At 38.8% G+C, this 25,694-nt stretch overlaps 1 protein-coding gene across 1 annotated transcript in view; it reads left to right on the top strand.

Annotated features, from left to right (window-relative positions):
- LOC127640236 (low-density lipoprotein receptor-related protein 5-like) overlaps nt 1-24,714 on the top strand; it is a 66,032-nt gene extending 41,318 nt beyond the window's left edge. The window contains exons 9-15 of the mRNA XM_052122688.1: nt 14,389-14,605; nt 14,802-15,091; nt 15,732-15,958; nt 18,555-18,739; nt 19,109-19,432; nt 21,912-22,108; nt 24,508-24,714. Of these exons, the coding sequence (XP_051978648.1) occupies nt 14,389-14,605; nt 14,802-15,091; nt 15,732-15,958; nt 18,555-18,739; nt 19,109-19,432; nt 21,912-22,108; nt 24,508-24,714 (1,647 nt within the window). The remainder of the gene's footprint in view (nt 1-14,388; nt 14,606-14,801; nt 15,092-15,731; nt 15,959-18,554; nt 18,740-19,108; nt 19,433-21,911; nt 22,109-24,507) is intronic.
- The last annotated feature ends 980 nt before the right edge of the window (nt 24,715-25,694 follow it).

Below are 25,694 nucleotides of genomic sequence, written 5' to 3'. Positions count from 1 at the left end.
ATCCCTTACAAATACTGCTCATGTATTGACAGATTAAAATTGGTGTATTTCACCTAACAACTGAGGAATAAAATCTTAATTATTTGGACCTTCATCCTTTTCCTTTATTTACATTTGTTCGAATGACTAGCTTAGTTTTCAAAAAAAAAAAAAATTCTAGGTTTGTTATTTTGAGGGCCGGTGCTTTAATTTGCACTTTGAAAGTGTGCTTTTAAACAGTTTGCAGGAGAAACCCTCTTGGAAAAGTTGGGTCTTGAAATACATTTTCTTTAAGTTCCCTCTGCTACAGCAATATACTTTCAGATGGATGTTGATTGTGTCACATCTCGCACAATGAGAATTACATTTTTAATAGCATGTCAAATTAAAAATAGTCCCAACTTATTAAAATTAGTCTCGAGACACTTACATTCTGTTTCATTGTTGCGCTCCATTTATCTGTTTTTAATGCAAGAACACGCCTCATGCAAACGCCCCCTATGAAAGGCATCCATTCAGAATCAGGTGAATGCGAAGCTGGCCTAATAATACTAGGCTTCGATTAGTCGTCAAGTCAATATGTTTTACACAATAAACACACAAAATTGGTCTTACATTGATAATTTTTGTGTGTTTCCTATAACAGCTGAGGAATAGTCTTATTTAATGATTTGGACCAATGAGACCAATTGGACCAATGCGCTCCATCTAGCTGCGTCTTATGTATGGGTCCCCTTCCAAGGAAATGCATCCGTTCAACATCTGGTGTACATCAAATCAGCCGAATTACACTAGGTTTCCTTATAAGATTACTCAAGTCGTTTAAGCAACCCCAGCGACAATCTCTAAAAAAACACTCATGTATTAACATTCGTAGTGTATATCTCAAAATATAACATATTTAGCCTTTTATTTTCATTGAAATTATTTGATATTTGGCCCATTCTTGTAAGTCAAATAGCTCCTAAAGTCTTAATATCTACATTTTCCATTGGTCTCTTAAAAGTTTTAATTTTCCCTCAAGATAAAGCCATTTGACTACAATGAATCTTGAAGTGCATTTTGATGGCCGTTCAGTATGGTAACACTGTGACAATGAAAAGCATCAGCTTGAAAGAGGGCTTTTATCTGCTGTGGAACGATGTGAGGTGGCCCAGGGCTTGTCTGTTGATGGATGCTGGCAAAAAAACATAAGTGTGAAGAAGATCAATAATGCTTTTCTCTAAAGTCCCCCCAAAGCGTTGCTCCAATGAGCCTGGCACATTGTGGTCAGCGGGAGCCGTGAAAGTTGATTTGCGCAGGGCTTTTCCAGCAAGGGGCCTCTCTCTAAAACATTGGCCATGCTAATGATAGCTCCTTTGTCTATGAGTTAGCGGCACATCCAAGGCCCATCAGAGCAAGGGCTGTTTTGATTTGGACGGTCGTGGTAGAGTAAGCTGTTTTGAAGAGGCTGCAAGCTCCAAAAGCAGCTTTTGTTCCGTTTACATGGGGTTCCTACAGGTGACGGATGTCCCACACAGGTTTGGCAGACATCCAGAGAATTTCCTTCCCAGGCAGGAATGATGCACGTTATTGTTGTACCTTCTCATGACACTGCGACCCTATATGAGTTATGGATGTGCACGAGTAGTCGAATACTTGAGTATTCGTACTTCAATAATTATTCGAATAGTAAAAATACTGGATTGCGCTGACATGACGACTCTGTTTTTGTGTGAGAGCGAAACAGGGTGCGGGAGGTAGTGTGGTGCTTTCCACTACAGCTATGTGAGGCTGATTAGGGCGAAATATATTGAAACATTAAAAGTTTTTTTGGATAATAAAAATAGAATATAGAAATGGAGGATAATACAATGTTAAGAATGTGAACCGTTAATAAAAAAAAACTAAATGAAGAAATTGTTGTATTGATCAAGTCGCAGGGGTGCGGTTCTTTGTCGGTCGCGAGACCGTGTGAGTGCTTATGCCTGTGTGAACGTGTGCGAGAGCGCATGTGTGAGCGTGTTTGTGCGAGCAAGCGTTTGTGTGTGTGTGTGTGAGCGTGTGTGTGTGTGCGAGCATATGTGTGGGTACGTGCGAGCATATGCCCGCGTGCATGCGTGTGAGCATGTGTGCTCCTTACTCTGGTTGGGCCACTCTAGGACATTCACAGAGTTGTCCCATAGCCACTCCTTTGTTATCTTGTCTGTGTGTTTATGGTCGTTGTCCTATTGGAAGATGAACCTTCGCCCCAGTCTGAGGTCCAGAGTGCTCTGGAGCAGGTTTTCATCAAGGATGTCTCTGTACATTGCTGCATTCATCTTTCCCTCGATCCTGACTAGTCTCCCAGTTCCTGTCACTGAAAAACATCCCCACAGCATGATTCTGCCACCACCATGCTTGACTGTAGGGATGGTATTAGCCAGGTAATGAGCAGTGCCTGGTTTCCTCCAGACATGACGCTTGCTATTCAGGCCAAATAGTTTAATCTTTGTTTCATCAGTCCAGAGAATTTTGTTTCTCATGGTCTGAGAGACCTTCAGGTGCCTTTTGACAAACTCCAGGCGGGTTGTCATGTGCCTTTTACTGAGGAGTGGCTTCCGTCTGGCCACTCTCCCATACAGGCCTGATTGGTGTGCTGCAGAGTGGTTGTTCTTCTGGAAGTTACTTCTCTCTTCACAGAGAAGTGCTGGAGCTCTGTCAGAGTGACCATCGGGTTCTTGGTCACCTTCCTGACTAAGGCCCTTCTCCCCTGATCGCTCAGTTCAGCCGGGCGGTTCCAAACTTCCATTTACGGATGATGGAGGCCACTGTGCTCATTGGGACCTTCAGTGCTGCAGAAATGTTTCTGTACCCTTCCCCAGATCTGTGCCTCGATACAATCCTGTCTCAGAGGTCCACAGACAATACCTTGGACTTCATGGCTTGGTTTGTGCTCTGACATGCACTGTTAACTGTGGGACCTTATATAGACAGGTGTATGCCTTTCCAAATCATGTCTTATCAACTGAATTTACCCCAGGTGGACTCCAATCAAGTTGTAGAAACATCTCAAGGATGATCAGTGGAAACAGGATGAACCTGAGCTCAATTTTGAATGTCATGGGCTGTGAATACTTATGTACATGTGATTTTAATAAATTTGCAAAGATTTCAAATAAACTTCTTTCATGTTGTCATTATGGGGTATTGTTTGAAGAAAATGTGAAAAAGGTAAAGCGCTGTGAATACTTTCCGGATGCACTGTATATATATATATATATATATTATTGCACTTGACCAAAGCAATGTTTTGAAACCTTGATCCAATTATTCATATGCATTATTACTCAAAAAATGTTAACAGATGTGTCCATGCATGTGGAATTTTACATGTTTTAAAATAATTGTGTAAAAAAAAATATATGCTGGACATTTCATTATTACTCAGAATGTTAAAAGAATTGCCAATGTGGCATATTATATGCTTATAATATTTTAATAAAAAATATAAATATTAAATGTATATTTATTTATTTTAATTTTTGCTCCATCACTCTGCTCAAAAGATTGTAACGTGTACTAGGCTGGAACCTGGCCAGCACTATGTTTGCCTAGGATAGAAGTCTTGCCATCCTATAGTGGAACTTTATACTAAGAACCAGAACTGAAACATATGTCCCTACTCCCTCACGGGTACCATAAGTATGAGTGATCTCTGCTTTTGCTTTCTCACTATAATTTGCTCAAATACTATTTTTGCAGCTCAATCAAAGTCAGGTTTTGCCAAAGTGGGCCAAGTAACAGTTTGTTGCTGTTGCTGGCTGTTTCACTATGAGGTAATAAACCTTTATGTTCCAGGCTCCAAGGATACACGTTTGACTTGAATTATAGGGGTATAAAACACCTGATTTTTATAATATTTTCCATCTCCAGTGGTCAACACTGTACACACAATCCAGCAATTCTATCCCTTGTGCATTTTTTGAGATTTTTGTTTGAGAAAACAAATACACTCAAATGTATTAGTTTTACAGGCGAGCAGGACATTTGTTGCAGTTTGATGAAAAGCAGGAAAGCTTTTGAGATAGATAAAATGTTGCATGTGTTTTTCATATACTTTTTGAGGAAAAGTATAACACTTTGTTTCATTAAAAGAGCAAGTCTATACAGCGCTTGATTTTCATTTGTGACTTGACTCTAATGCTTCTTACTGCAGCACCTTTCAGACCTCCATGATGGTATGAACTCCTTGGAAAAAGCAGCAGAAAACACAGCAAAATCTCTTTGTTTTACATTACAAGTGAAACTTAAAGGAATAGATCTTTTCAATGATTCAGTTAATGTTGTCCATAAAACGTGAGTTCAACACTAACTGACTCAGTGATCAGGCCGCAACATTTCTCAAGATTACAGCTCACTGGTGGGAATCAGCGACTTACATTTTTCAAAGTTTCATACAAACGTTATCATATGAATTTAGATGAGTTGAAAAGTAGCGCAAAAGTTGTCGACTTTTATGACGCTTTTGTGTCATTTTTGAAGCTTGAATTGTAATTGCATGGATAGAACTACATTATTTAAAATTCTTCTTTTAGTGTTCCACAAAATGAAAGAAAGCCACACAGGTTTGAAACAACGCAAGGGTGAGGAAATGATGACAGAGTTTTCATTTTAGGGTGAACTATCCATTTAAATCTTTCTAAAATGTGATATCTGGCACCTGTAGTCTGGATTCTCTCAGCTGTCCTAGTTATTCCTGCCCTGTATCTCAACCGTTGCCACCACAATCAGTCTCATTTCCTGAGGGATGAGTGCCACTGTCCCACATCTGTCCAAGAGCGGGTGGTGAAGTGGTAGTCGCCATCTGCCCGCTCATGTTCTGGAGATGTTTGTGGGTTATTAACATAATAAAGTAGAGGCAATCCCATTTTTTTGCAGCAGTGTTGTGGTAAGGAGTCGCCGACAGCTGTCGACTCGTCTGCTTGCAATGCATCCCATATGTAGCCCAGAGAAAACACACTGTTTCCAAATTTACAGCCAATTTCAACTTGCTGCTTTCTTGTAGGGTTAGACAAACCTCTGGATGTCCCGGCGGAGTATCGCACTTCTGCAAACAGATGCATGTAAAATTTCAACTTGTAGCTTTCTTGTAGGGTTAGACAAACCTCTGGATGTCCCGGCGGAATAGCGCACTTCTGCAAACAGATGCATGTAAGATTTATGCCAATTTATTTTACTTTACATCTGAGAATGCTGCGATTTCAGTGGGTATGGTGCGTCGCAAGGTCATTGTGAGAATGCAAAGGTTTGTTAAAATGATGTTCCGTGAGGCAATCAAAAGTTGAAGAAAATGGCAACTTTCGGTATAATAAAAAAAAAAAGAAAAAACTTTTGCTTAAACTTCTATTTTTAACTCTAAAGTAGGCATCTGATGACCAGGGATAATTTCTGAGAGGTAAGAAATATTCACAATATTCCTACCTAATGTCAATCTGACATTGCTTTTTCCACACCCTCAAAAAAATCTTATGCATTTCTATTAGTCTCGTTTGAATGCAGTTCTTCACTTAATGAAGCAATGCATCATGAAATCAAAAATATGGTCACGTTTTGGTATAATTTGATTATTTTGGTATAATTAATTATTATTTTCAAAAGTGTATAGAAGACACAAATAATTTACACCACAGTGCACATTGACAAAATGCACAGAACGTTTTGAGTTCACGGTCTCAAGAATAACATTTTAGATAAGGATCGAACATGTATTTAATTGGGTATTATCATAGTAAATTATTAAATTCTGTAATCGATGCATTGAATTAACATTCTCAGATCATTACATCACAATGCATTTTTACATCTGTATTGTTTATTACAACACGGTGCCATCCGGTCTGAAATTTCCAAAAAATTATGAATCCAATTTGCTTTGATTATAAAAGATTATAAAATCAATCTTTGAAATTTTAGAATTGTGTGGTTTGCTCAAAGCACAATGAATTTAATTATATCCACTGCTGTCACACTTATATAGTCTTAAATATAGCATTTATGACTGTTTAGTTAAGATGACAACTTTTTCTCTCAACTGTCTGACCTTCTCATCTTACTGTTCGTTGTCTAAACATAAGAGCTCTACTCCTCAAGTCTGGCTACACAGTTTAAACATTTTAAATATGTTTACATTGATGAATTTGACAGACACTTTTATAAAACTTACAGTGCATTCAGGGTATTTGTCTTGTTTTAAGAATGTTTAAGATATTTTCCTGGAGAACCAGACAACAAATACTGGACATTATTCTTTGCAGTGGCGTCCTCATTTCAACATCACTTTTAAATCTCAAGTCATGCAAAAACAATGGCTCAATGGATTGAATTTGCTCAATATGGCTTATATAATAAATATCTGTGAATGCTATTTTTCCACTGTTTACCATGTTGATATGTGCTGCATGCTCTTAGTCAAGGCCATGGGAATGATAACTTCTCTCTCAGGGCTCCAGTAGCTCGTGGGAGCCGTCAGCATGCGGATGACCTGCTAGAACATAAGTCCATATTTTTGTATTTTCACAACCGGCAAGATACATCACTGAATCTTTTACTCACTTTTTGATCCGCCAGCGTTTCTCATTGGGAAGCTTATCGGCATTCGCCTCCCCAAGCTCAATCAAAGTCAGAGGAAGTGCAAACGCTGCACCGAGTGGAATAGACGAGGCACAAGGGTTGGACCGGTCAGTCATTCTGTTTGAATTAAGGCAGTGCTGTTGTTGGCCTAGACAAACGAACAACTGATAAAATAGATAATATCATCTACAGCTGAGCTGGCTCGTCAGAAGAGCCGGCTAAACCTTAGGTGAAATCGTATGATGTTTCAAAACTCACACAGAAATGGGAGGTTATTTTGCAGGATTTTATTCTTGACTTGTGTATTTGAAAAATATGTCAGGTAGCTCCTCAGGAAACCAAACAGAGAAAGTACATTTACGTGGTGTGCACAAGGTTTCATGTTCCCGTCCAATAATTTTGATGCGTGAACAAGTGAATTAACTCCATGTACATGAGTTTAACATATCTGTACTATAGAGAGAAATGCTTTTCTGATGAGCTCAGCGTTCATTTAGTTATGTCTGTTGACTCTCTCTTTCTCTTTTGCCTCAGATCTATGTTTAAGGAGGTCTTGCTTTCACAATCGCTTGCATTTATAGTGAATTTGCTTGGCACCCTGGTGCCAGGACACTTTTTACAATCTGGCTTTAATAAAAGCCCCCAGCGTCTTGACTTTTTACAGAATTGATGAGACTTTTTCAGGGCTTACCTTTTGTACGTTTTGTTGCATTTTCCCTCATCAAAAATAGGGTTTGTACTCTGTATTCTCAAGGCATAATTCTCAGTGAAGTGAAAAAAGGACAGCCAAAGAGAAAGAAGACACACCCTCTTTCAGTTTCGATGGCCATGTCTAATTGTCTCTCTAAAAATTGAATAGCATTTTTGTATGCCAGAATAAAGACCCCTGCTGACAGAGGGACCATCAAAGTGCATGTTTTTGTTCTACACAGATGCAATTTATTAGCCAGCTCATGAATATAGCTACGTGGAACACAGAATATTTAGTGAAATAGAAATGACTTCAAGGATGCGTTTTCTTGCATGCTAATCCACCTTGATGTTATGCATTCAAAAGTTTTATGATTACCACCAAAAGCAAAAAATAAAATAGAATCGCCTTCAAATGGTCTAAAAACACTTGAGACGTCTTTTTGGTTTATGCGCTTGTTAAATTGTGTTATTTTGTTTCATTCCTTTCTTTGACTGTGGTGGCTAATATCAAGTTCCTGTAGTTGTATTGTTGTTGAAATAAGGATTTGAGGTTTTTACTAGCTGAGCTATTATAATGCCAATTAGCAAATAAGATGTACACACATTCACTACAACATATGAAAACAGAAAATACTGCATTTTTAAATCTGTTGAAGGGGTGGGCAGTTCAAGCTAAAATTTATATGGCGATATTCTAGAAAGTTTTTGCTCGATGCCGATTTATTTTCCAATTATCTGTTTATCTGTCTGTGTTTCTTTGCCCACTCTAACATTTATCTTTGTTTTTTGGTTTCAAAAGTGGCTTTTTCTTTGCAATTCTTCCCATAGTGCCTGCACCCCTGAGTCTTCTCTTTACTGTTGAACATGAAGCTGGTGTTGAGCGGGTAGAATTCAATGAAGCTGTCAGCTGAGGACATGTGAGGCATCTTTCTCAAACTAGAGACTCTGATGTACTTATCCTCTTGTTTAGTTGTACATCTGGCCTTCCACATCTCTTTCTGTCCTTGTTAGAGCCAGTTGTCCTTTGTCACAAAAGTTGACACATTTGTATGAACTCATCATTTCTTTTTTGGGGGCAATTTCAAGCATTGTATAGTCTTCATTCCTCAAAATAATGATTGACTGACAAGTTTCTAGAGAAAGAATTTTGTTTTGCTAATATTGACCTTAAGACATGCATATGCTATTGCATACTGTGGCAACTCACAAACAAAGAAAGTTTAATTTAACAAACCAAATAGCTTTCAACTGTGTTTGATATAATCGCAAGTGATTTTCGAGGACCAAATTAGCAATTAGCATGATTACTGATATGGTGTTGGAGTGATGGCTGCTGGAAATGGAGCCTGTGTAGATTTGATGATATCAGTCAATAGATCAGTCGGTACATTTATATTTCATTCAGACAATAAAGAAATAATCATCTTTTTTTAATTTTTGTAAATGCTTAAGTACATCTGAAATTGTACCAGGCTGATTTTTGCAAAGTCTAAATAACAGACCTAAAAATGCTATGGTAGTTTGGCTTCATCGAGCATGTACACGTTATCACGATCACAACTGGTCTTGCAGTAGTGCGCATCTTTTAAAAGACAGGTGATGTGCTACATTTATTAAACCTTCCCTCAAATACTCGATTATGTGTTGTCATGTACACTTTGTCAGACAGTTGAATAACAGAACTCGACTATGCAAAAACCCACTGTAGAGAGATTTTAACGGTGCATGTAAATGTATTGACTCGCTAGTGGTAACTCTTGTATTTTGGTGGAACTATGGTTACCTTGGAAACATTTCGTTTGACTTATTCTGATGGTTTTTATCAAAGTATCTAAAGTGTGGGTCTGCCGTTCCCTCAGGGTTTTCTATTGTGTGCTTGGGTGACCTCCGAGACCTGCTCTGGTTTGCTGGGGTCTAAAGTAGGCTCGGCAGCTGGCCACTCCTTAAACACAGAGGCCTCACTGTGTGTTGGCAACCATGCTTTTTATTGGGCCTCACCTTCCCCCAACTGGTTCCCCACATTTCACTCTTCCACCCACTCCCCCTCCTTTCCATACATCAGGAAGATTTACCTGCTCTCAAAATTAATAATCTGCAAATTGATTTCTTGACGAAGCACATGGAGAGCAAGGTCCAAAAGTGAGGTGGTCATGGCCCCAAAATGTATTTGGACACTGAAAGGGATGTTTTGGGGTGACTGTATGGACTTTTGTGACACATCAGCAAAGTTTTGAGACAAAGAATCAGTTTGGTAGCACTCCACCCTTTTCCTTTCACTCAACTCCCTCTGAAACAACCAAGCAAGTCTGATTTGGAGATTGGGATTTGAAGAATGCTGCTGAGATGAAGTGGTGGAGTGGACAGGAGGGGTCAGTGCAAGAGGAAAAATGTCCAACGCTGAGCAGAAAAGGGAAAACAGATGTCGGCAAGGTATGCCATACAATAAAACTCCTGATTACACAAGTGGAAAAAAATCCTACCTCACTCCGTGGGAACATTGGGCAAAACCCCAGTTTTTGTTTTCTTGACGAAAGCTTGAGAAAAGACTAACTTGCATGTTTAAGACTGTATAAACCGTATCCTTCACAAAATTTATGCACTTTTAATTGCACTGTTTGAAACTAGAGTCACAAAGTGTGCAGATTTTACGTGCGAGTGAAAATGTTCTGGTTTAATTGACCTTTGAAGAACTTTTTGAGCACTTACAATCCTGAGCTGACAAAACAAATTACCCCGATACCCCTGCTGAAAAACCCCCCAGCTTGAACCAGCCTAAGATGGTTTGCTGGTCTTAGCTGGTATAAACTGGTCTCCCAGCATAACCAAACTGGTTTTAGCTGGTTAAAGCTGATGATCTACCCCAGATTAGCATGTCTAAGCTGGTTTAAATCCCAGTCTCCCAGTCTGGCCAAGGTTGTCTTAGCTGGTTGAAGCTGACCTCCCTGCTTGGCCAAGATGGTATTATCTGGTTTAAGAAAATCTCCCAGCCTGGTCTTAGTTGGTTTATGATGGTCTTGCAGTCTGGCCAAGATGCTCTTAGCTGTTCAAAGCTGATCTCCCAGTCTGGCCAAGATGGTCTGAGCTGTTCAAGGCTGATCTCCCAGTCTGGCCATGGTGGTCTTAGCTGGTTTAAACTGGTCCCCCAGTCTGGCTGAGCTGGTCTTGTTTAATTGTCTGGTAGAATTGTTTAAAACATAGAATACAATACTTGAGGCAAATGTGCAAGGTCCACAAGCCTCATTACTTTCTGTCATTGTTGTACAGCCACTTTACCTGGTTGTGTAAAGGAAGTGTGAAAAACCAAACACTTCTGTTGTCATGGGGCCTCTCCTCTGTAAAAAAAAAAAAAAAAAACCTGTTGCGGCCTTTTCAGGAGGCAGCTTGAAACGCATGTTATCACATCCCTTACAAAACAAGTACTTTGGCAGATGGTACCATAGTACATGATGGTATCCAATGATAATACCATGGTACTTTGATATATTTGTCTGAGCTCCTAACCTTTCTCCAGGGTTGAGAAAAGTCTGTATTCATCAAGAAGGTGCTCGATTTCTGCCCTTGAGACGTCTATGTGTTAAGAGGAGGGTAACAAAAATGTGCCATTGTGGTTTCAGCCCACTGTCTGTGTCTGTTAGCATTCCTCCAGAGTGTCAGCGCCTCCGCTGTCTCAGACTCTGTGGAAAGAGGAGGCTTTAACAACAGCTTCAACTTTCTCCCCATCCCTGCCCTTTTCCTCAAGCTGCCTCAAGTCATCAGGTTCCAGCACTAGAATACCCAACAGTCCATCCACAAGTCCACCGTCTCTTCAAAGACAGTATTTTGCTATGTTCAGAATTGAAAACTAGCATAATGCATTCTGTGTATTTCATATTGCATACTACATACTATTTATTTTAAGTAGTATGTAATACTTTATGGAACTTTTAACTTGCCCAAAGTCCTCCTTTCTATCAAAGACATCAAAGACATTGTTTTCAGTGGTCATTCTCGAAATGGAAGGTCAAGTTGCATTGTCTGATATTGTTTCTCACGCATTGTGCTTCGCTGTATAATGCACATTTTGGCAAATGTAGATCATTTGGGTATTCCATGCATACAGAAAATGTGCTTACTGTGCACAGTATACATACTTCATACTGCTAAAACATTGCAAATATTATTGTAGTATGTTATTCCAAACATTGCATTTGCCTCATCAGTTTTCCGCCTAAGAGGCATATGTACCAGCTTCCTCCCCAACCACCCATAAGATTCTTCTAGATTTTTGATGAAACTTAACAAGGAAGGTGCTAATTTAAAATAATGTGTGCTTATTTTTTTTCTGTTCCTTTTTATTTTTTTGCATACTACTTTCACCACTTTGCCGGCTTTGTTGGAAGCAAAGGTCTAAACTACAGAAATAAATCAGGTGGACACACCTTCCAGGCAGCTGCTGGCAACCGCCCCAGTAACCCCCCACTACCCCCCTCAAAACAGTCCTCACAGGAAGAACTTGGGGTTGGGAATGACAGTACACAGGAAGTCTTTGTTTGAAGATCTGCATTACCCACAAACAATATGATGCATTAATACGCCTTTCACTCAGTCTTGACCTGCTCGTTTGAGCGTTTATAATCTCATTCATTATTCAGGGGGAAGACATGATCGAGGAAACTGTCATGGGTTTCATTCAGCAAACAAAGACATCTGACTGCAGGCAGTTAAAATAGTCAAAAAAAAAACATTGAATCCTTCTGCATTACTTAGTTTCTTATTGCACAGGTATAGAGTGACAAAATCTCCCAATGCCTTTTGCAACATGAAAAAAATATGGATGTATTCCAGTAATGACTTCATTGTGACGTGTGTATGAAATGCACATCTTTTTAAAGAAGAAATAAACCAGCAATTCTCTTATCTTTAAAAAAAATCACTATAAATGGTGAAATGAACAATAAGCCACATGAGATTGTTTCTTGTGATTTTACCATGCACAAGGGTTGTTTTACTGTGGTAAAACCAATAACGCACAGCCTAGAGTGGCTTATTGTTTTTCCATACTGAAAAAAAAAACAGCTTTAACCAGTCTAAGATGGTCTGCTGGTCTACCAGTTTGTTCTGATTTGCTGGTTTTAAAGGGGTTTTAGGCTCTTGTCAGCTAAACTAGCTGAACACCAGCTTGGCCAGGCTTGGAGACCAGCTAGACTAGCTTAAACCTTCAAAGACAACCAAACCAGCTTAGATAGCTTTAAGCTTTTTTCACAGACTTACAACGACACCAACTGATGATGGAAGACACCAATGATGGAAGACACCAATGTTCCATAAATTGTTACATTTATTAATAGTAAATAATCAAATGAAACAATTATTCCACCAGTTCATGTTTCATAAGACAAAATGTCAGCTTGGCACATTAATATTGAATGTGCGGTCACATGTGTATTTATCAACATTATACTGTGGCATTAGATGTGGCTAATCCGTTAAAATTTCAGAGTAAGAATTGCTGTGGAATATTTGATCAACCCATTTGGCACACATTTGAAGCCAGTGTGTTATTTATCAGTTGCTGAAATTTGTAATTTGTTTGGATAAAGCTGGTAGCTCTCTTTCAAATGTTTTTTTATTATACATTTATTTTTTTTCACTGGTTTACAGCTTTTACCAAATGTATTTGATTAGGTGGGTAGACTTTACTTCAAATGACACCCATTTGCCAAATGTAAAAATGGAAAGCGGTCTATTTCTAGAGGCATGTTTTGAGAAGTAGTAATGTCAGGACTGTTTCCAGAAATGGTAATTGCAACCTTTTCAGAAACAAACCCATTTCCCAGCAACCCACTTGGTTTCAACCTCCTGTCTGTCACTCACTCTATCTCTTTCTCATTCTCTTTTTTTTCTTAGACTCGGGCATGTCTTGGCTCCACTCCCTATATCAGTTTGCTTTATTTCCTTCTGTAATGCTACCCTTGCTACTGCAATCTTATTTTGTCACGTTCACCCGTTCAATAATCCTTGGCTGGATTATTGTGTAGCCTTCCTTTAGTGAAAAAAAACCTGTTCATTTTAAACGGAAAGATTCAAAGTCATGCTCGAGCTTGCATACTCTGTAATGACTTAAAATATCTACACTTCTGGCAGTTACATATTTGGTTGCTTTTTTCCACAACTGGGAAATCCTAGCTGGTTTGGATTAGGAGACTGCAATTATGGTAGTTTAAATATCTGAGCATTTGTAGATCTGTCCAATGGTGCATGTGGTGTACAGCTGTTTGGCGAGCGTAAACAGATCTAGGCTGATTTGTTCATTTGCCATTTGTTTCCCATTTTGAGCTGTTAATTGCAATTATTTGATCTGACCACCTACGAATGTCAATAATTTATGTATAAATACAAAAGAGATGCGATCGGGATGTAGAGGATGTATTTGTGCTTTGCTGAATGTGTCAATGCGTAGTTCTGTTTGGGATGGGTCATAATGTTTGACTAGTCACTAGTTGTCCAACAACCGAATAGGATATTGGTGAGGTTGACGTATTTATTTTTGTAGTTTTGTTATTTTTATTTAATTGTCTTCGGTTATAGTGATGGCAGTGTGCTTTGTTATAGCTGATAGAAAGTTTGTGCAGTAAAACTTGCGAGAAGTTGCCTCTTTAAATTCAATCCCACCAGTATTGCCATACAAATTCAGATTGATGTCTTTTGCTATTATGTCATGTTTTTTTTTTTTTAATGTCTTCCATATTTAACAGTGTTTTTTAAGACAGTTAAAATACTTCAATATATTTTATTCCATTCAATTGTGCTCTGTTTAAAGGTCAAATTATATTTTATTGTACCATGTGCCGCTAGTATACTTCGAAAGGCTGAACGTTCGATGTATCGTAACATATAAAGTATACCCTAGCCTTAACTGTTTTTTTACACAAGAACATGCTTTATGTAAACACCCCCTAATGAATGCATCTTGCTTCCAAGTGAGCTAGAAACCACCCTAGTTATTCAGGGTTTCCTTAAGGCCAATTATTTGACTTGTCATTCAGGCCACCCACTGACTAGAACATTTTTTAAATATGTACTTTTGCACATCGTTTCTGTTTTTACCCAGCATTACCCATCGTAGCATTCCCATTTTATTCACAGGTAATAAATGTGGATGGCACTAATAGGATGACCATTCTAGAGGACAAACTGCCCCATATCTTTGGCTTTACGCTGCTGGGAGAATATATCTACTGGACGGACTGGCAGAGGAGGAGCATAGAACGAGTTCACATCGCCAATGCCACCCGTGATATCATTGTCGAGCAGCTTCCTGACCTCATGGGTCTCAAAGCCACGAAAGTCATAGAAACTTCTGGTAAGATCATATGCTTTAAACACTATTCAGATCTGTTAAACCTAACCTAGTGTAATGGTGAAAGTCCATTCTGCAGAGTTTCCCCCAAAATTAGCTCAGAAAATCTGAAAAGTCTTCAGGTTCAGTCTAGGCATGGTTATAAGGATATGAGGTCAGTGCCTTTCGTGAAACATTTGTTGGTTTTGTTTTTTTTCAGGCACCAATGGTTGTGCAGAAAACAATGGTGGCTGCAGTCATCTGTGTTTCCATCGACCTCAAGGTCTGAGCTGTGCCTGCCCAATGGGCTTGGAGCTTTTGAGTGACCTGCGGACGTGTGTGGTGCCAGAGGCCTTCCTGCTCTTCACTAATCGCGCTGACATCCGCAGCATTTCTCTGGGCACCAACAGCAATGATGTGCCTATTCCGCTCACAGGGGTCAAGGAGGCCTCAGCGCTGGACTTTGACGTATTAGAGAACAGAATCTACTGGACTGATGTCAGCACCAAGGTACAGAATGAGACTTTTTATTTTTTATCACATTGATTTAAAGTGTTTTCTTTTATAAAAGTTCTTTTTTTTTTAGGATGATGTGGTTATGATTGCCTTAGACACTTCAAACTTGTACTTGGTGTCACCAAACTGGATTTCAAAAATAATGACTGTTGTAAAACAGTTTTTCCAGGTTGCCGAAACAAGTAGATAGTCCTGCCCCCAACTCACACAATTGGTTTTTAATGGTTTTTAGTTTTTTTATAACTTAAATTGTTTTAAGTAAAGTATTAAGTACTGTGAATTCATTACATTTTTTGTAAACTATTCCTTTTTTGCTGGGATAGGAGAAAGAAATCACTCATGTCACATTCAATTTCGACAGGGGCAGGAGAACCTTCAAAGTTTTTATCTTCTGGAAAAACTGACCAAATTATTGATGACTCATCTAGAACCCATGGGCATATTTACATTTTTGTATTACGTATTTACACCTAGAATGAGCAATTCCTCCTCTTTATACCACTTCCCTCTGACAGGAAAATGGAAAACAAAAAAAGGTCAACACAGAAAAGAAAACTGTGCTTGTCAAGTCATTTCATTGTTTATTTATGCTTTTGCATTAGCGCTTGGCGGCTAACTTGATTGTTTTTTTTAGACTATAAGCAGAGCCTTCATGAATGGCAGTTTGGTTGAACCAGTGATTGAGTTTGGTTTGGACTATCCAGAGGGCATGGCCGTGGACTGGATGGGCCGAAACCTCTACTGGGCTGACACTGGCACCAATCGTATTGAGGTGGCTCGCCTGGATGGCCAGTACCGACAAGTGCTGGTCTGCAAAGACCTGGACAACCCTCGCTCTCTTGCTTTGGACCCAGCTAATGGGTATGATCAATTTCTTCAGTGCATTGCAGCCATACATTTTCAGTTGTTTCTAACAAATTACTTCTTGAAGCAGGACATATTTATTTACTTCAGCTATTATTTCTATGCTGAAAAACCTGGAATGCTGGTGAATAAGCGGTTTTCCACTGGTCAAGCTGGTCTAGTTTGATCATTATAAAGGGATTTTGGGCACTTGTTTTCTAAACCAGCTGAAAACCATCCTCGCCTGGCTGGAAGACCATCTAAACCAGCTAAGACCAGTAAATCACCTTAAGTTTTTTTTTTATTGTTTTAGGCCTCTTGTCATTTTATTGATAAACATAGAAAGCTGACATGAAATGTCAGGAAGAATCCACACACAAAGTGAGTCAGATTCAAACCTGTGTTCCCAGTATGAGCACCATGGCTCAATATGCTTAGAGCACATACTGCCAGGACATGGTTCCAAGTATTTCAGCTGTACTGTGCCCTTAAAATTCATTGCATACTACTTTTAACCTAGCATATGCCATCTTGTACAGGCACTGTAGTGCATAGTATTCATCCCATCTTGTGTTTTGGTTAACCATATGCCTCTTTCATTTTGTAACCCTCTGGAAGTATACTAATCAATAATTACCACAACTTTTAATATCTGCACATAAAACCCATGCATACTCTCACACTTAAACCCACACTCAGTCATTGGTATTACAGCACTCCCTTAGGGCATCAAGTTGTATGTGTGGCAGAAGACAAGTGGCAACATGCCACAGTCCCTGTATGTGGCTCACAGGAGTGAAGTCATGTCCTCAAGCACCCAGCAGGCATTCCTTTGGCTTCTGAAGAACGACTGTCTCTATTAGCCTACACATTCTTTTCCATTGTCTCTTCTCACCTTAACATTGAGAGGTGTTGACTCTTAGCCCAGTGGTGTAAATGAGTGGGTTGAGGGAATGGAAAGACATTTTTTCAAATCTTGCTTACCCAATATGTGGAAAGCATAATATCTGTATCGTTTAACACAGACAGCTGAGGAGGGGGAGCACATGGGGCACTCGCCTTTTTTTTTGTGATGTGCTATTTATTAATTAAAATTTTAATAACTAAATAAATCAAATAATAACTTTTTAATTTTAATAAAACTTTCTTACTATTTGCTAAATATGAAATAATATGAATTTGTGTCATTTTTATTTTAATAGGAATAATTAATAAATCAAAACTAAACCTATGTAGTATTAATTCATATATTTATTTTTATAATAATTTGTAAACTTAAATCAAATAATAACTTATAAATTATGTAAATAAAAATTCTTAAAATTTATTAAATATTAAACACAATTAATGTAGTTTATTTAATAAATATTAATTAATAAATAAAAACCAAAAATATGACATTAATACAAACATCTATTTAATAAATAGTTATAACTTAAATCAAATAAAAACTTTAAGAACAGATATTAATTTAAATTATTAATATTTATATTTTTTAAATAAGATTAAATTAGTTTATTATGCTGGTTTGTGTATTTTAAAAATAAAATGGTAATTAATAAATAAAAACTAAATAAATATGTACTATTAAGAAAAGTATATTTGTATTATAGTAAAAACGTAATGAATCGCATAATATGTTAATATGAATTTAAAGATTATTTAATAATATTAAATACAATTTATTTAGCTTATTATGCTGCTGTGTGTATTTTAAAATTTAGTAAAATGTATTATTAATAAATCAATGATAAATAAATACACTGATCAGCCACAACATTAAAACTACCTGCCTAATATTGTGTAGGTCCCCCTCGTGCCATCAAAACAGCACACACCTGTATCTCAGAAGATGCTATTCTTCTACTAGTTACCTTAGACTTTGTCAGTTCGAACCAGTCTGGCCATTCTCTGTTGACCTCTCTCATCAACAAGGCAGTTTCCATCTGCAGAACTGCCGCTCACTGGATGTTTTTTGTTTTTGGCACCATTCAGAGTAAATTCTAGAGACTGTTGTGCATTAAAATCCCTGGAGATCAGCAGATAAAAAAATACTCAAACCAGCCCATCTGGCACCAACAATCATGCCACGGTCCAAATCACTGAGATCACATTTTTCCCCCATTCTGATGATTGATGTGAACATTAACTGAAACTCCTATCTGCATGGTTTTATGCACTGCACTGCTGCCACATGATTGGCTGATTAGATAATCACATGGATGACTTGCTATACTGAGATGTGGGTTGGTGCTGTTTTTGTGGCAATATTAGGCCGGTGGTTTTAATGTTGTGGCTGATTAGTGTGTGCATTATTAATAAATATAATATATTTATCAAGCAATTTGTAATAATAAATCAAGTAGTTAGATAACTAAATATTTACTATTAATACAAATATGTCAAATATAGGGATGTTTTAACATTTTCATTTTGGTGTATTCTTTGGTTCCTAGTTTTCTTTTAAACAACCTGAATATTTTCCATTTAAATAAATCTATACATTTATCACAGTGTGATGTTAAAGCATATTGTACTTGATAGATAAATAAATACAAATAGCTTTTTTTCAATATAAGCTCAAGTAATCTGTTGTAATGATTTGGGTTTGCAGGTACATGTACTGGACTGAATGGGGCGGTCGTCCCAGGATAGCTCGCGCTCACATGGATGGCAGTAATATCGTTACTTTGGTAGACAAAGTGGGCCGAGCCAATGGACTTACAATTGACTACATCGACCACCGGCTCTACTGGACAGACCTGGACACCTGCATGATTGAGTCTACAAACATGCAAGGTGGCAAACTGCTTGAATTGTGATTCTGTCCAAGGTTTTGAAAACCTTAGTATGATTCATCATCAATGCCTAATTAATTGTGTAACCTAATTATTTAGATGTAGCTAATTTGATACAACATGGTGTTAGCAAAGTCAAAATCATGGGCGTTTTTTTTTTTTGTGTGTGTTGTTTTTGATAAAGGTGCATGCAAACCTTTAACTTTAAAAAATGTGTCTCGAGACACCTGCATTTTGTTCTATTGGTTGTGCTGCATCTGGCTTTTTTAACACCTGCCAAATACATAAATTGAAAAGAAATAGCTTTGAATTACAACATTGAATGGTCCAACCTCTTCTGATAATCTAAAAGGTTGCTTAACGTCTTCAGGTTTGCTGAGGGAAATAGTGGCCGATGATCTTCCCCATCCGTTTGGCCTCACCCAATACCGCGACTACATCTACTGGACGGACTGGAACCTGCGCAGTATTGAGCGGGCAGACAAGCGTACTGGGCTGAACCGAACAATGGTGCAGGGAAACCTTGAGTACGTAATGGACATTCTGGTTTTCCACTCCTCCAGACAAGATGGCGCCAACGAGTGTTCGCAGAACAATGGCCTTTGCGCTCATCTTTGCCTGGCATCACCCTCTGGAGCCCAGTGTCGTTGTGCTTCTCACTATACCCTAGAGGCAAACGGACGCAACTGCAGCTGTGAGTATTAGCGTTTGGAGGGCAAATGTTAGATATTGGACTCAAGGTGTTTGGCTATAGACTTGTTTGTGTTCTAGATTTTGATTGCAATTCCTTAATCACATTTTAGAAATTACAACAGTCTGTTCCACTATTTTTATTGGACAAACAGTGTTACAAGAGTGTCAGCCATATTGGGAATTAGCCGTTTTTAAAATGCTGTATTTTACAAACACGTATCGTTGCAAAATTTGGTTTGTATCATCGGGGCCATGCCCTGAAGGTACTTAGAGAGTTAGGGGACAGCACCACATAATGGTTAAAAGATATAATGAAATGCTTATAATAGAGAAAAATGTGGCCTTTTGTCATGAGACTTATGTTGTTAGCTTCCTTGGGTCATGCCGACTGATGCCAAATTTTCTTTGGTGAGCCTCACTTTCTGTTTGCCATTTTAAATTTCACTGAATACCTATTATTTACAAACTCCTCTTAGACCGTAAATACAATTTGCATAATATTTGACATGTATTATCTAGGGACACTCAAGATAAAAAATTATCAAAAGCTTTTTGATAGACCAAATGGTTCTCAAATAATGCTTCAACAAATTAGACGCAAAGAACGACCTAATTATAATTTTATTGGACAAACTGTGTTACAGGAGTGTTTATTTTATAAAACAGCACTAGAACATTTCAATTTTTTTCAATTTTACTTTGTCTGAAATCATTGTGTAAAATTCCAATTCTGTGGTTCTCTGCATTTAAATCGTACATTGTATCGCAGTGCTTGATGCTTTTTTGGCCCCTTTTCAAACTAATTTCGTTGGCAGAGCAGTCATATTTTTTCTTAAATGTCAACTGCTCAACAGTAACTTCTTGTTTAAAGATTGTTGTACTCTTATTAAAATGTTTAGTTTAATAAGAGGTATTTTATTATTACATTGTATACAGACTTAACCAGCCATTGGGGGCAAAGTAATCTATTGCTTCTCAGCCATAATGTTCATTGGGTTTTACTGATGTTAAAGTGAGTCATAGTCTTTAAGCATATAGTTAACAGATTGAAACTACATTAGAAAACAATGGCTCCGGGCCATGTAAAACTCAGTCATATGCATTTAATTCCTTATAAGCTTAAAAATGACAGAACTTGGATAAAATGAGCGAGCCAGGGAGCACGTTGAGAGCGTTTGGCCAAGGGTACAGAGGTCTTGGCAACATTATTGTGTTCCTACTTTTAAACACTCTCATGTTTCTTCATTCTTCCATGGCCTTGAGAGAAAGCCTAATTGAGCTTAGTTTGGATGATTGCATTAGCTGTTAGTCATGACCTTCACCTTCATGTTAAAGGAATGGAGTTGGCATCAGAAAGTCCATTGCTGACCTGTGCTGGTCTAACTCTGGCTATGTTCACAATAGCATACTAGCATAATACTCTTACTTTTCTGTATTTTATACATTAGTACTGTTAAATTATGCAACTTGTTGGTATGTATGGAATACCTGGATGAACAAGTAAATTTTTCAGATGTGCAGTAGATAACAGAGCATACAGCACAGACTACTGTATCCCACATGGCAATTTGCATGACTTTTCCTTCCATTTCCAGTTTGACAAATAAACCTGAAATTGTTATAGAAGGTTTTACGTCTCTATTTCAATTCATTGTTTGACCGGACTGCCAAGCAAATTGAACTAAAAATGCAAAATACAAAGTTTTATTTTGGTGAGGTCACACGACAACAATGTGTCATACTACTGTTGAGAACTTTAGCTGTGTCCCAAACGACACACTATACACTAACAAAATGTACTATGCACTCAGCCATGTAGTGTATGAATTTTCTAAGTGTATTATCATCCCAAATGGAACATTTAAAGTTTTTTTTTTACTACACAGAAGCATTCTCCGTTTAACAGCTGACGCAATTACGTTTCAAACACAAGCGTTGTGTTGCTGATAGCTTTAGTGTGCTGTCCACCCTCAGTTCAACACTTATATCCCAATAACATACAAATTCACTCAGCATGGTATGATGGTAAAGCATTTAACTCACTTTTGTAATGTGCTGTCTTTAAAGAAGTTTTGCTAGTTGTCATATTCTCCATTATTTACAAGTATTTTGTCAGATCACCATCACTGCCGTTAACTCTGCCCCTTCCGCTATGTACGGCAAGCCGCGTGCACAGACTGCAAGAAGTGTCCAACATTCCTCACTGAAAACGTTAATCATCCGGGTATTCGTAGTACACTTCTTTTTGTTGCATTTTCAGTGTAAACATACTCCTCGCACTACTTACACTTCAAAATGACGTAAAATAGTGTGCGGTTTGGGATCATGTAGTAATGTCCTCTCTTTCACATACTATTGTAAATATTAGGCAGTAAGCAGTATATACTGTGCAGTATGCAGTAAGTAGTAAGCTAGGATTTCATTCAAAACGCCTCTATTTTCATCCATGATTCTCACCCTCTTGTTGCTTTGCTCAACAGCACCCTCTAGCTTCCTGCTCTTCAGTCAGAAGAGTTCCATCAGTCGAATGGTCTTGGGAGAACAGAGTCCAGACATGATTCTGCCCATCCATGTCATGAAGAATCTGCGAGCCATCAGTTTCGATCCTCTAGAGCGATTGGTCTACTGGGTGGATGGCCGTCAGAACATCCGCAGAGCCCGAGATGATGGCACACAGGTCACTGTTAAAAACAAAACTATACAGTAACTAGTAATTCTAAAATAGTCTTCCTGTGTTTTATCTAAGCATAACTAAAGGGATGGTTCGCCCAACAATGAAAATTCTCTCATCATTTACTCACTCTAATGCCATCCCAGATGTGTATGACATTCTTTCTTAAGCAGATGAAAGATCATCAGTGATGTAACCTGGGGTCATTTGGTGTTTTGGGTCTTTCAACATCAGACACACTCGCCCAGGCGACCCAGCCAGGGTTGATCAGACCTCAGCTTGTGTCCAAGCAGCATTCGCCCACAGATCTGCCATCTTAATCCAAAGCCACTTAGTGGATTTCTCTGCAGCTTCTGAGGCAGATCTGATGACCTTTCTCTTTGTCTTCCCAGTGACACCCAGTAGTGTAAATGCTTTGCAGAGTGAGTGCCCTGTGAATCCTCAACAGCCCACCTCCACAGGCTCACAGCGAGTTTGCCAGCTTTGCTTTCTGCACTCTTCCACAAGCTCCTGGTACTGCCTCTCATTGGCCTCATCATACACTCTTCCCTGGTTACTGATAGTTCCAGCATGATCAGTTGCTTGATGGACTCTGAAACAATGATCATGTCTGGTCAAAGCTGTGTTGAAATTATCTGTGCTGGGAACTTCAGCTGCTTTTCCAGGTCTACTTCCAATTGCTAATTGATGGCAGTGATGAGGAGACCAGACTTTGCTCTAGGTTGTAGATGGGGCTTCTCTTCAGCTCTGAGGAACGTAATGTCTCTTGCTGGTTGTGACCCTTGCTGCTGTTGATGGCTGTGGCTACACTCTTAGCAACTACCTTAAGCACTTGGTCATGGCGCCAGCAATAGCACCTGTCTCCAAGGGCTTTTGAGCAGCTGCTAAGGAGGTGTACCATGAAATCTTCAGCGAGGCCACTGATCGGGAGCTACAGGATGTTTCTTGTGCCATACAGAGCAGCACTGCTCAGACTACAGGGTAGGCCTGGCCATCTTCGCAACTAGCTGCTGATCTTCCTCTCCAGGGCCTCGACTGTCGTTATGGGTATGCATACATCAGCAGATACCACAGGATCCGGGAAAGTATGGAATACTGATAAATCCAGGCCTGTTTTGTCCACCTTGTTAAACCAGGACTCAAGCTCGTTTTCTGGAGTCAAAGATCTTCCCAAGGCTCTTGACTCGCTGCTCTGTAGTGGATGGGATAGTAGCTTCAGACAGTGAGAACCGGAACTTTCCACTACTTTCCCCCTCTTCAGGACTAGAGACCTTGATTTTGTTGGTTAATCACGTTGCCCAGGTGATGAGCTTCTCTAGGCCTTGAAGTATACACCTGCTACCTGGGACAGATGTAGTTGTGACAGTCAGGTCAATCCTAATTGCTCTTATTGGGGGCTGTCATGCTCCAGTCTTTGTTAAAGGACCCCTGCATTCTATCTATGCTGAATTGACAACCATATTCATGGTAAGGGTGAATATGATGACTGAGATGGTGCAGCCTGTTATAATGCCTTTCTCAAGCAGATGCCAGTGTGATGTGCCAGACCCTGCAGTGACTCTTAGCCTGAAGTTATCATAACAGTCCATAATACGGTCCTTGATTCTGCAGGGAACATGATATCGACATGGGGAAAGCTCAACGAGTTTGTGTGTTATGGATCCATATGCATTTGCAAGGTCCAGCCACAACACAGTCAGGTCTCCTTTGCCTCTGTGTGCCTCCCTGATGAGTTGTGTGACCACACCAGTGTGTTCCAAACAGCCAGGCACTCCATTGATCCCACCCTTCAGAATGGAGGTCTCAATATAGCTGTTCTTCAGAAGGAACACAGTTAGCCATCGTGACGTGATACTAAAGAAAATCTTGCCTTCTTTGCTTAGCAGTGAGATGGTTCTGATTTGTCTTACATTCTTAGAGTTCTATTCCTTGGGTATCTATACACCCTCCTTGGGTAGACCATTCACCTGCATTGTATGGACCTACAGAGCTGAGATAATCTTCAAAAAATATTTGTTTGTGTTCTGCTGAAGAAAGTCATACACATCTGAGATGGCATGAGAGGGAGTTAATGATGAGAGAATTTTCATTTTGGGGTGACCTATCTCTTTAAGCAAACTCATTTGTCACAAACAGATTAGAATCTACAAGACCTGACAAAATGTATAGTTACAGCGTGTTGCCTTGGAGGGCATTTTTTGTAAATGTATTTTAATTGTGACATGCTTTGATTAATTAGTAATATTCCTGCCCTGTAATGTATGGTATAATGTATAAAAGTAATGTATGTTAACACATGCTGCATAGTCACCAACATGATTAAAATGATGTAAATAATTTGATGTAAATCATATCGCATGAATGATGGACATTTAAATACTCTTGTTTTTTTTTTCTTTTTTCAGGCATCTACAGTTATGAACCCAACAAGTCTCCACTCGAAGCAGCCCTATGACCTGAGTCTGGACCCCTACAGCCGCACTGTCTATTGGACCTGCGAGGCCACCAACACCATCAACATCCACCGCATGGACGGTCACCTTATCGGAGAGGTCCTAAAAGATGATGCGGATAAGCCACGTGCTATTGTTGTGAATGCCGAGAAAGGGTAAGAGAGGCTGAGATTGTTTTTAGTTGATGTAGATTTTTTTTTTTTTCTTTTGTAAATTAATTTTTGGTCAATTAATTGTGTGCATGTTTCACAAAGTTTTCATTAATGAACTTCAAATGCTATGCGTTCAAAGACGGCTATTGCCCTTTAAGTCAATATGAAAGGGCATTAACAACCTGTTTTAATTAAAAGTAAAGATGTAAGGGAGGACTGGATTTTATCCATCAGGATTTGATTGAATCATGAAAGTAGGCATTCCATATAAGAATGGAACCAGACCTGAATGTTAATTGGCTATTGGTTAACATTAGTGAATAGATCAATGGGCCTAGTTGAAGTCATAGTCGTTTCAGAGGTGGAGTAAGTTTTTACGTTTTTATAAAATTACGAAAACAATATTTTAATTGGAAATAACATGATTAATCATGCACATTAAGACCAGGAATATGTATTAGGAAAGTAAACAGGGTTAATAATCAAAACATAATCATAATTATTACAACCTATGTTGTGCATATTTTCTTACACTGCCCATAACCTTAAGGTTTGATTTCGTTATTCAGCTTCGTTATAGTTTTGGCTGTGTTTCATAAACATAACAGCATCTGATCGAGTGTGCATTGACATGGATGGTTGGCGGACTTTAAATTAAATTGAATTTACCAATTACGGGGCACTTTGCCATTGCTTACGTATTGATGGAAAGCTCTGATTTCAACCAGGCCTCTCCAAAGGCAAATGTGTGGAACAGATGGCCCCAGGCCATGGCACTTACTAGCAGGTCGTCCATGCACAGGCATTGGCCGTCTGCACTGTAATTTTGTCCCATTGTTAGTGAGACCATCATCAGTGGGTTTTCTATTTACGTCTCTCTCAGCCTTGTCTGGGTGGGGTGAAGGGGACTCCTATAATATTGCCAGGACAGACGAATTGCAGCATACAAACAAACGTGTCATGTTTGTTTGTTCATCTGAACTTTTG

The sequence above is a fragment of the Xyrauchen texanus genome, chromosome 49 (genome assembly GCF_025860055.1).
Source record: "Xyrauchen texanus isolate HMW12.3.18 chromosome 49, RBS_HiC_50CHRs, whole genome shotgun sequence".
NCBI lineage: Eukaryota > Metazoa > Chordata > Actinopteri > Cypriniformes > Catostomidae > Xyrauchen > Xyrauchen texanus.
Note: the sequence above shows the minus strand (reverse complement) of the source record. Positions and strands in the feature narration are given on the sequence as shown.